General features: G+C 35.6%; 1 protein-coding gene across 5 annotated transcripts in view; it reads right to left on the reverse strand.

Annotated features, from left to right (window-relative positions):
• LOC116172246 overlaps positions 1-11,783 on the reverse strand; it is a 141,764-nt gene that overhangs the window by 106,738 nt on the left and 23,243 nt on the right. For all 5 annotated transcript variants that reach the window (XR_004145620.1, XM_031489437.1, XM_031489429.1 and 2 more), the window contains exon 2: positions 8,625-8,660. Coding sequence is in view for 4 of the 5 variants with exons in the window: in XM_031489437.1 (XP_031345297.1) it covers positions 8,625-8,660 (36 nt within the window). In the remaining variant the exon portion in view is untranslated. The remainder of the gene's footprint in view (positions 1-8,624; positions 8,661-11,783) is intronic.

An 11,783-nucleotide genomic window follows, 5' to 3' on the forward strand; every position in this document is an offset into this window, starting at 1 on the left:
GTTATATAAATTGAAATAAGATTTTATCTTCCCGTCAAGTAGTTTGTATACGTAATAGCTCGGAAACCCTCATAATTAAATCTACAACAATGTGTGTCGTAACTAAATAATTCTATTCTGTTAGGTTTGCGTTCGGTATATCTTTAACATAGTAACATTTCGCGCGTATAGGGGTGATTGAGTTTATTGATAAATGGGCCTTTTAGTTTAAACTTGCTACGTGGGTTCCGATTAAGTTTGAAATATGTCCCTTATCTTAACGTCCGTAATGTATATTTTGGTGTACTGTCAGAAAGTTTCTGTTTTAGATATTCGGATATACGTGTCCAATTGGCTTTCTAGTCCCAAATTACTGTACATGTCTCTAATGTCGCTTTTTGTGCTTTTGACAGATACAAAAATTAACCGGTAGTCGATAACACTGTATAGTAGCCTAGTAAACTCTTGAAATTTATGGACAGTTTTCCACTAGGAGAGTGTGATTTCGGAAGTTGATTTCGTCTACTTTGTTTTTGTTTTTTTCATTCTCAGGTTGCCTAAGACTAAGTACGTAACAAGGATAAACATATACAGGGTGACAATTTGAAAACTTACCACCCCCCATATCTTAGTAAATAAACGAGATATTTAAAAAAATCAAAATCCGTTTCGGTAATTCGGAGGGGGAATCACAATGACATAGTTGGCGACGCACCCCCTCACACCCCCTGCGCCCCAGCCACCCCAACTTTTAAATCTTAAATAGTGACCCCCCATGTGTGATACGTCGTTGGAAAGCTCTGAAAAAATGCTTTCCAACCATACCAAATAGCATTACATTTAGGTTAGTAATTATGTGGAAGCCAATGGGTCTCTCAAATTGAGAAATTTCAAGTTCATTTTTCTTGTAGCAAGTGCCGGATGTCTACGAGGTGAGATTATAAAATTCAAATTTTCAGTTTTGATTTCTTTTGAACTAGCTGTACAGGTGTTTTCTGGGTGGCGTTGTGACCGAACGCCATTGCACACAGCAATATACGAGGCAATATACGTATTTTGTTGAGCACTCCCTAAAAATTGAATTCAATTAATTACTACAATTCTAATCGATACAAATAAAATACTACAACTTTTATTTGATATTTTTTTGGATATCCAAAATTAATGAAAATAAGTGGGTCTCAAAATATAATGAGAAACCCTGTACTATTCTCATAGTTACTTAAAAGGGTCATCATGCACTTTCAACATCAATGAAACCGTCAGTATTGATACGATGTATAATATAATATATAATAATAAGAAGGAACCACGGTCGTATACACAGGTCGGGAAACCCTGTTGTCTCTCTTACTTGTCGCCACACTCGTAATTCCTCGCTTAGCAACCAGATGGCGCATGGATCGAAGTAGGATTTCAGAATTAGCCCACCCACTTACACCGCAACGAAGCAGGTTCAAATCTGAACGCGCACGTTTATTTCTTAACTATACGTTTTCGCATTAATTATTTTAATTAAAAGGAACGACGATAGTTACAGTGGAAAAGATACGCTTCAGTTGTAGGCGGAAATTAGAGGCGACGGGAAAGGTTTTAGTTTAAAAACGCCAACAGCAAAATCGAGATTTTTTCATTGTAATTTTTTGAGGGCTTTCTGGATTCAAAGGAGAAAATCTGCCTCGAATTATTCTCTATCCGATTCAATAACCGCCGCTAAAACATCTTTAAAACAACTTTTCGGAATCGCAGTAATCCCAAGCATCCACTTTTCACGCATTTCCGCATTTTGGTACCACGTTTTGCATTTCGGCACAATGAATGTACGGTTTCAACATTTTTCTCAAAGCCGCATTTCTTTTTTACCTACGAAACAGGCTCGAGTTTCCAGACCTGGGTGTACGATCGTCTAGTTGCTAGTATCTATATTCGCGTCGGGAGACAACACAACCTCGAGCTAAAATCTAATACTTTTTTCCCTTGTATAATAAATAACTATGTATACATAGAAAATAAATAAGTAACTGCAATTATTTTCCAATTGTCGATGTTAAGGAAAATAACATGTCGTTGTCGGTTGTAGCATTTGTCACTTCCCAAATATGATATAGGGCATATACGCAAACAATTCGCAATTCTACTTGAACCAAATGAAAGCGTAATTAGGAAAACGCTCTACGGGCGTAATATATCTCTCCGCAGTTTCCAAGATATCATTAATTTTTTCCCTTCACGTGAAGTTTAAAGTGCGATGGTGGCGAAAGAAGCATTTGAATAGACCGACCTCCCCACAACCCCCAATTCTTATCTCGGTTTCCCCAATTCACACGACTCGTAATGGCGGCTAGCCCTACTTTTACGCGCGTTTTCTAATCACAATACTCACATTATCAATTATCAATAGACTCGTTACCTACTTCGCAAAATCGTTTTGCACCATCGAAATTAATTCGCACATCTGCATCACGCACTAGACTAACTCGATGATTCACCGGATTAAGAACTGACCCAGTAAATGTTTCTAAATGTTAAAGTTTATCATACATTCCGTACATTAATTTCAGTTGAAAAAACGCACTCCCACGATACGATAGTACAAAGTATTTCGTCCACACAGACTGTGACGAGCCATATGAGCGCGGTTACAGTTTTTGTTAACAAAATGATGAGTTCATGCACTCGTAATGCTACCGCCGAACAGCAGGATATGTTGTCACACCACGTGCTTAAGCGTGATGGCTTTGGACTTGCACACTTTTCCAATTAAGAAATAAAAAGATAGTCGGATAAGCTACACAAAAAAAAATCTAATTTAGCGCTACAATCCTATTTCAATACTAGGTAATGGCTTATCGTTGAACAAATTGGGTAATCGAACCTAGATACACTTATTACTTACGAGCGGCATTCCTAACTAACAATTTTCAAAAGCAGGAACACAGTAAGACATAACAGTGTTATGGCAACCCTCGCAACCCACCTATAATACAATATGCTAGAGGGTGGATTGGGGTTTCCATTACGAATTCTCTGCGCGTAAGCAATGACCGAAAAGTGGCCAGTTGAATTAATGTGGGAGATTGAAAGTCACAGATTGTAAACTTTAGGAAACTACGATGAAGCATTTGGAAGGACTGTCATTTTCCACAAATGGAGGTGGACATTTGTTTTGGCAAAATTCATTTACAAGTTTAGGGAAGTTATCTGGACCATTTTCTGTTAATCGAAACTGTCGTTTAACTCGCCAATATGCAAAAAGCCTCCCTCTAATTTAAATGACCACTATTTCCTACGAAAGCTCATCTTCCTGCGCTCTTCGTGATATAATCGAATACGTCTGTTTGGTATAGACCAACTGAAAAAAAACGTCGATGGAAGTCGAGATGGGGAGAAGACTTTATTTATATATTAACGATTCTCGAGATCGTTTATTATTTTGTATTGCTGTCTGTCTGTCCGCGTGCACGATAACTTTGTGTAGAACCGTCCGATCGCTTTGAAAAATGATACACATGTTCTTCAGGATAGGAAAGGTCGCTATTGCTTTTCGGCTACTAACGGGCCAAAAAACCACAGCCCAAAAACTGCCCAAACCTCCAAAAAAGGGTTTCTTTTCTAATTCTTTTTACAAAGAACATTTCAATGTCTTCCGGTTTTCTGTGTTAGTAAATATTCCTTAAACCTCAAGTAACTATGCAGGCGAATAAAACAAAATTGCGCATGCACAACCCAACTTTTATGTTTACGCAATCCCCATTTTATTTTGTTAAGATATTTATTTAAATGAAATTTTGCATATAGTCCAGGCTAAATAGCTCTAAAATAATGTATTTTAAAAAAACATTAGTTACGGGCGAAACCGGGTTTTTCAAGCAGGTGAAATGAGTACAAATTGGAAAAAAATAATTAAAACAGCTGAATTTTTCTGCGGGTGAAATCCCGAAGATTGAAAGGGGTGGAAAGTGGTGTTTTGCAAATTGTGGCAAAACTATTAATTTTAGACGAAAATGTTCAACGTAAAAGTTATAGAGATTAAAAAAATAAGCAATTTTTGTATCTACACTATTTTCACATAACCTCCAATTTTCCTAGAAAAATCGGGAAAACTTTTTTTTTCGTTTTTTATTCTGATTTGCGAAAAAAAGTCATAGGGGTGTGAAATTTGGAGGAAATATAGCTTATTCAGAAATCGTGAGATCTCGGAAACGGTTCAACTTTATAGGCCAAAAAAATTGTCTTTTTTTTATCATAAAACAAGCTGCGTTTACTCCAAATTTCAAACTCCTATGACTTTTTTTCGCAAAAATAAGAATAAAAATCGAAAAAAAAGTTTTTCCGGTTTTTCTAGGAAAATTGGAGGTTATGTGTAAATAGTGCAGATACAAAAGTTGTTCATTTTTTTTATTCCCTATACCTAACTTTTATATTGAACATTTTCGCCTAGAATTAATAGTTTTGCCACAAATTGCAAAATACCAGTTTCCATCCCTTTCAACCCCCGTGATTTCACCCGCTGAAACATTCAGCTGTTTTAATTATTTTTCCCCAATTTCTAATCATTTCACCAACATGTTTAAAAACCCGGTTTGAACCGGTAACTAAATTTTTTTTTAAATATACATATCGCTTGGTCTAATATACGGACCTCAAATAAATGAAAAACTAATCCGATTGAAACATTTGTTTTACAAGCTATACTAATCTGGTGGGATAGATTCAATCTGACAAGGTGTGTTGTAAAAATGATGTATGTTCGAAGATCTCAAGGACCGTTCGGTATTCAGTTGTATGGGATTTGGTCGCCCCTCTACTAGGAACTCTAAATAGAACCAGCAATCGATTACATAAAATAAACAATAAAAAAAGTCTGATTGAATATCCCAGATCAGATCAAGTACGGGACTAGCACAAAATTTCGGTCTGATTAGATGTGTTAAAAACTAAAAAATAATAAAACTTCTGTCAAGCTATAAAAAGCGTTTTATGAAAGTATATTATTTCGATAGGGCCAACTCAAAAATGATGTCAACATTAAACGCCAAATTGCGGTTAGTGACATATGACTAGCAACTTTTATTAATTAGCATATTAATAAGTTCATAGTTCTTTGATCGTTAAGAAAAGAATTAAAAAACGTGTTTTAATGGGAATGATTTATGATTTGACTAAAGAATAACTTTGTTCAATCACATAGAGGGACGAACCTCGCCGGGAATTCGGTGTATAAGTTTGGAGAATTCTTTGGGAATTCCCAGGAATTCATTAAGCAGTTCCTAGGATTTTTCGAAAAATCTCCAGAAATTAACGGTTTCATAAAATTTGTTTTATAAATTTATGTGTCCGTGCGTGAATCACAATACTCGATACAATATAGGTAGGTGCATACAATACATGTGTAGCTGTGGTTATACATTTGGAAGGTACCTACATACGTATGTAATTCAATTAATAAAAATCTATAATAATTATTCTACATACGTCTAAATATTAGATAAACCCCTAAAGAGCATCTAAAAAAGCGGCAGAGCACATCGGTGTGATCGTACGGGGTCAATGGATTTGACCCATTTTCAATTGGCTTGGTACATGGGGTATATATGTTAACTGTGCAAAGTTTGAACCGAATAGCTTCAAGAGTTTGCCAGAGGCAGAGATGCGTGACCCTACGGGGTCATTGGATTTGACCCATTTTGAATAGACTTGTTACATGTGGCATATAGGTCAACTTTGCAAAGTTTGAACTGAATAGGTTCAAGCGTTTGCCAGGGACCGAGAGGCGTGATCCTACAGGGTCATTGAATTTGACCCATTTTCGATAGACTTGTTACATGTGGCATATAAGTCTACTGTGCAAAGTTTCAAACAAATAGGTGCAAGCGTTTGGCAGGGACAGAGAAGCGTGACCCCCCGGGGTCATTGGATTTGACCCATTTTCAATAGACTAACTACATAAGGAAGGCATATAGTGTGTTGACAACAGAAGACAAGGAAGGATGCATTAATGCACATAACCACAGATTAACTACAACAGATAGATCACCTCAATGCATTTTATGTGTAACAAAATTAAAGATAAAATATCCTTAATTTAAATACCTTCGGTATCCTTAAACGCGCCCTCTATTTGCAAAATAAAACAACGCCATTCTGATTCAGTTCAACTAATTTAAAAAGTTGAGTTATTGGACTATAGATGACACACAGCAGAGTACCAACCTGGAAGGAATTTTTATTCTGCGGTATCTAATATACGATATGTAATGCTGGCGGGTTTGTTTTCGCACACGACATCAAAATGTTGTTTGCGATTAGACTTGAATTTCATTCCCATTCTAAAATACGTTTTTTTCGTTTGTGTTTTTAAATTCATTTTTTCGCAAAACCAAAAGTACAAACTAACTACTTAATTAGTAAAAAAAGAAACAAACGATCAAATGGTATTGTTTCGGTTTAAGGCTATTCACATTATCGGTCACGTCAAGGTCAGATCACGGTCCGCTCAATTATTGTAGCGTGTATTTATTATGAATCATAATTTATGATCATGGTTTGGCCGTGACCTGAACGTCAAATGTGAATATTCCTATTGAAATAACATATTGCAAATTTTGCGGCGGTTTGAGGGGAACGTGACCTGAACGCTAGTGTGAAGCGACCTTTAGGCGCTTAAAAGAAATCTACTTGCAACGTTCCGAGGTGGGTAAAGCGTGTGACCTACAGGAGCAGGGACGATTCCTTTATTATCCCGTGACAAAAGATCGGTCTTGTGATAAGCCCAATTACGAAGATTTTTGAAATGCGCTCGCTATAACAAATTTGAAAAAAAATTCAAAAATTTCGCAATCCTTGCAACCATCGGAGGCATTGGAAATAATAACTGTACAATGCCATATATGTAAGACACAAATAACCCTTATTCAAACGGCATCACTTGCTCCACTCGCTCGTCTCGCAAACGTAAAGTTTCTAAATAATAAGCGTCGTAACATGCGTGTAATACCATCACGGGCGATGTGCGATAAATTTAGATTCGAATTAACCCCTTGCGCACTGTTAAGTAAGTACCGTATCGACAGTATCCGCGACTTTTCCTGAATCTACCGATTGCAGTCGAGTACGAGACAATCATCACTTGATGCGACACCAATTGTCTTCTTTTCTGCTCGACTAACCAGTAACTTCATACCCATACAAAACATAAGCATTTCCAATGCTAAAATTCAGAAGCAACTACTGTATTAAATTAAAAGTAGATTAAATACAAACACAAACTGCTTGTGCAACATGAAGAGTAGGTATCATTTTACTATTCATAATTGAAATGTATGGTGCAATTTGTTAATCCCCGTAGCACCTGTGTTTAACGAAGTGGTGCTGCTGCCTGTTCTCAATGAAGCCCTAGTTACGCCCGGGAATGTTCATCGCAGTATCGCTAACTGAGATTTCCGGTATCATAGACATTGGTCCAGTGGGGAGGTTAAAAATTAAATATTCTAATTAAAGGTCTTCGGATTGTCGGAAGAGGGTACTCGCAAAGGGCGATTGAGACGTCTGCAAAGAAATATATCCATTGGTTATGTCAAAACAAAAGCTATTTCGGTTAAAAAAAATGCGCTTCATCTGCACAAGACCTGTGCACAATTTATACTTGTTTTCTATAGTTTTCATAATATTTACATTGTGATGTTTGCTTTTGGTAGATTAAAGGCCCGAAAAGGTCATAAAAAGCACAAGGGTTTAAGGCAATATGGTCGAAGGAATTAAGTAGAGCATGGAAAATCAATAGCGAGATATTCGTATATTCGTGTTGGTTTTGTGGCTATTCCCCACTTTAAGAGTACCTCCATTATTGAGACATTAGCAATTAAAGCTTAAACTTTGGTCGAAAAGACAAGTTAATCTGCCCAAAGCAGTGCGAGTATCATTTTTCCAATAAAACTAGACAAGGACTTTGGACGTTATCTGGCGTAGCTTCATAACGTTTGACTTGGGCTCGAATGAGAAAGGGCTCGAATTAGAATGTAAAAGGCACCAGTGTACAAAATTTGAACGAAATCGATAAACTCGAAGATTTATTTCGAAATTACAATATTAATGAAGTGCTTTCGTTTAACTAGTGACCTTATGACCTAAATGTTGTTGGATTAAACACCAGTTGTGCTGGCTACGACTTATTTTTAGGTTATGGTGTTATGTACCTATCCAATTTTTATTTTATAATGGTTCCCTAATAAAAGTTGGAATACAATTATTGATTACAGGGTAAACTTTCTTTGATTACAAAATCACTCTAAAGTACTGTTGATTAGATACTTTCAAAAATTGTAAACAACTTTATATGTATACGGTATACCTACCGAGGTATACCTACAGAGGTATACCATATAGACAAATTTCATGAGCACTCAAAAATAGACAACGCGGGTTTGTTTGTAGATCGGTTTTTTGAAGTCCATCAAAATAGAATTTTCGCTCAGTAGGATGATTAAACAGTGCGTTATCCGAAATTAATTGTGGCTGTATAAATAATCGCGATAACTTGTGGTCTAAACACTAACAGAGCGGATGTTACACGAGTTTATGTGCCAAAATCGCAATAAAAAAGTTCCGCTCCGATTTATCTACTAGTGTGAAAATATTCGACTCACCACGCGTCGAGGGCACAGCACCGCCCTGGAATGGATCTGTAAATAAAAAATTATTTTACATAACTAAGTAGGCATACATGAAATGTGAAGTTGATATAAACGTGTAAACACAAAAAGGACGAATGGCGTGTGTGTGCACGTCCATGAAATGCGTATAAATAGCGCAAATATGTACCTTTTTATATATGCAAATCCGCCGCTACGAAATGATGTTCTGCGGTGACGTTTAACAACAACGGTACTCTGTATAATCGTTTTGCCAATGCCAAATTGATAAATAATCTCTGGAAACCTTTCAGAAAATCGAAAACGTCACCGTGAGCACACCGTGATAAGCAACTGATAAAGTGAAATTGATAACAAACCGTACAATTACATATTATCGCTGTTGGTTCAGTAGAGGAAATGTTCCAGGAAGGAAATAAAACCAGAGATAAATGAATAATTTATATAAAGGCAGTCACTGTAAGCAATACGTAACGATAGTTTGCAGGTTTGCTAATGCGAGCTTTCTATAAATGGATTAAAAAGCATCCCTAGGGGGGAGATACCTAGCTTATGTCATCTAATAATATACAGATTAGTCCGTTAGTTCACAGAATACAATGTAAATCAGCATCCGACAAAAACAATTACGCTAAGCACTATTGATTTAAACAGTTGTGTTTGGGAGGCGCGACAAAAAATGGAAAAAAGGTCATAGGTCGTCGGTCACATTTTTCTTGAAATACGTGAAGCAAATTGCTGATTTCCCAGACCATGACCGCACACCCGAATTGACGTTCAGATTTGAAAGAACTGGCCAATCCGACCCCCATCTCAAAATTGTGCCCAACTTAAAGAACGGTACCCTAAATGAAAAATTGGAAAGTGGAGGGTCTGGACTTGTTAATGAAGACAACAAATTTTAAGAGAACTGGAGGCTATGAAATTCGATTTATTAACAACGTAAGTGGCAGCTAAGCTAGCAGTGCTAAATCAATTATTATCTCGCGCATTCTTTTTAAGAATTCTTTCAGCTTTATATAAAATTTGAACAGAGTCAATCGTGGCCGTAATTATATTATTTACTAAGCAACTCTCTTTAATTGTGGTATGTTAATTTTTTGTGTTCGACGGGAAGTTAAATGTTATTTCTTTCAGGATTTTTAGTTTCCGGTTTTAATTATTACCACAAAAACCGCGCTGTTGCCATCGATTTTGACAGTCAATTTAGGGCTGACTAAAAAAGAGTATCTGCATGTAATTGTAATTGTGACGCGTTCTTTAGTACGTTGGGTACGCCAAAAAAAACTGCACTTTTTGATTGGAATATGCCACTTTCTGTGGTAATAGTTAATACCAAAAGGCAACTTTTGAGATAGGGAGCCACTCGAAAATCCGTGCAGGAAACCAAAATGGTGGCCGTCAAAATAGCGCCATTAGCCGCAATATATTTTTTTGTATCTCTGCTCCTAATAGTCCGATTTTAATTTTCTTTTTTTTGATTGAAAGCTCTTGTGACGAGGAAACTTTTTTGCTATATAACATTTATCTCTAAAACTTAAGGATTTAGCACAATTTTAAAAAAGTGTTTTTTTTTACGAATTTGAATCACAAGTAAGCTCAACCCGATTTTTATGTGTAACTTGTCCACGTCAAATGTTAATATGTAAGGATTTGTATTATTCAGCACAATATTCTGACTCTTAAGGTCTGATGATGAATCGGTCTATACGATTCGAAGTCGATTAGCTAAAGAAATATTAAAATTCAATTATTTGAAAAACGAGTTTTATTTATTTATTTATTTATTGTTACAAACTACACAGGGCACAGCCCTAATTACGTAGCAGGTATCTATTATCTATTAATGAAGGGTTGCTGAATAATAAGTATATAATCTAATAATGACATTCAACTAAAAAATGATACAAACTTTCGCATACAAAAAATTAAAAAAATATGATACTGTTGGGGTGTAAGAAGCCCTACTAATTTTTTTCTTTTATCCTTAATTGAAATCATAATGTTTTATTAATTGTTTGGAAAAAATGTTAAATATTACAGTATATTTCTCCTATTCACTAAGCTTTGGATTTCAAAAACTTTCCTTAGATCAACCGATCTAACACTGTTATAGTTAGGATAAGTGCCAAATTTTTTATAATAGAGAAATCGTAAAAACTTATTTTGGACTTTTTCAATTGCTTTTATTGAATTACACGTGTTTGGATGCCAAACTGTGCTAGCATATTCAAGCTTTGGTCTAACTAATGTAAAATAAAGTCGTTTAACTGTACTTATGTTTTTGAAATTCTTGGTTTGCCTCACAATAAAACCCAAAGTTTTGTATGCACCAGCCACTGTAATATTTATGTGTTTATTAAAGTTCATTTTATCATCGTAAGTTACTCCAAGATCCTTTATGGAAGTTACACGTTCCAAACTTAACCCGTTAATTTCATAATTAAAAAAGAGTGTACTCTTCTTGCGCTAAAACGATAATACATTGCACTTTTTTATGTTTAGAGGTAATTTATTCAAACGGCGCCACTGATACAATTTATTAAGATCATTTTGAAGATTTAAACAATCAGAAATACTGGTTATAGGCATAAATATTTTTTGGTCATCCGCGAAAAGTAAAGATTGACAGTTACTAAACTGAGAAGGCAGATCATTTATAAAAATCAGAAACAGCAAAGGTCCCAAAATAGAGCCTTGCGGTACTCCAGAATTAGCTTCAAATTTGCCTGATGTGTTACCATTAAATTTCACTGCAAGTTTGCGACTGCGTAAATAAGAAGCAAAAAAGTGTAACAAATTGATTGATAGGCCATACTGATAAAGCTTTCTTAACAACAAATCGTGATGTACTTTATCAAATGCCTTCCTAAAATCTGTATAAATTTTATTGTATCAATTTGTATCGACAAATAATTCACTACGTCAAGAAAATAGTGGTTGCTATTTAAAAACAGTATGTCCCCTTTGACTGTGTAGAAGTATGCTACTGACCCCAAATTGAATGTACGTGGATTGGTAGCAAACTTTTTATAATTATGGATGTCATAAAAAGCCTCGCGGTTAGCATTACGAAAAAAAAACCGATAAGACCTACAAAAATAATTCTTTTGTTAAGGGATACCCGGGGATACCTATAAAAAATATCAAAAT

Source organism: Photinus pyralis, unplaced genomic scaffold, assembly GCF_008802855.1.
Source record: "Photinus pyralis isolate 1611_PpyrPB1 unplaced genomic scaffold, Ppyr1.3 Ppyr1.4_LG1, whole genome shotgun sequence".
Classification (NCBI taxonomy): Eukaryota; Metazoa; Arthropoda; class Insecta; order Coleoptera; family Lampyridae; genus Photinus; species Photinus pyralis.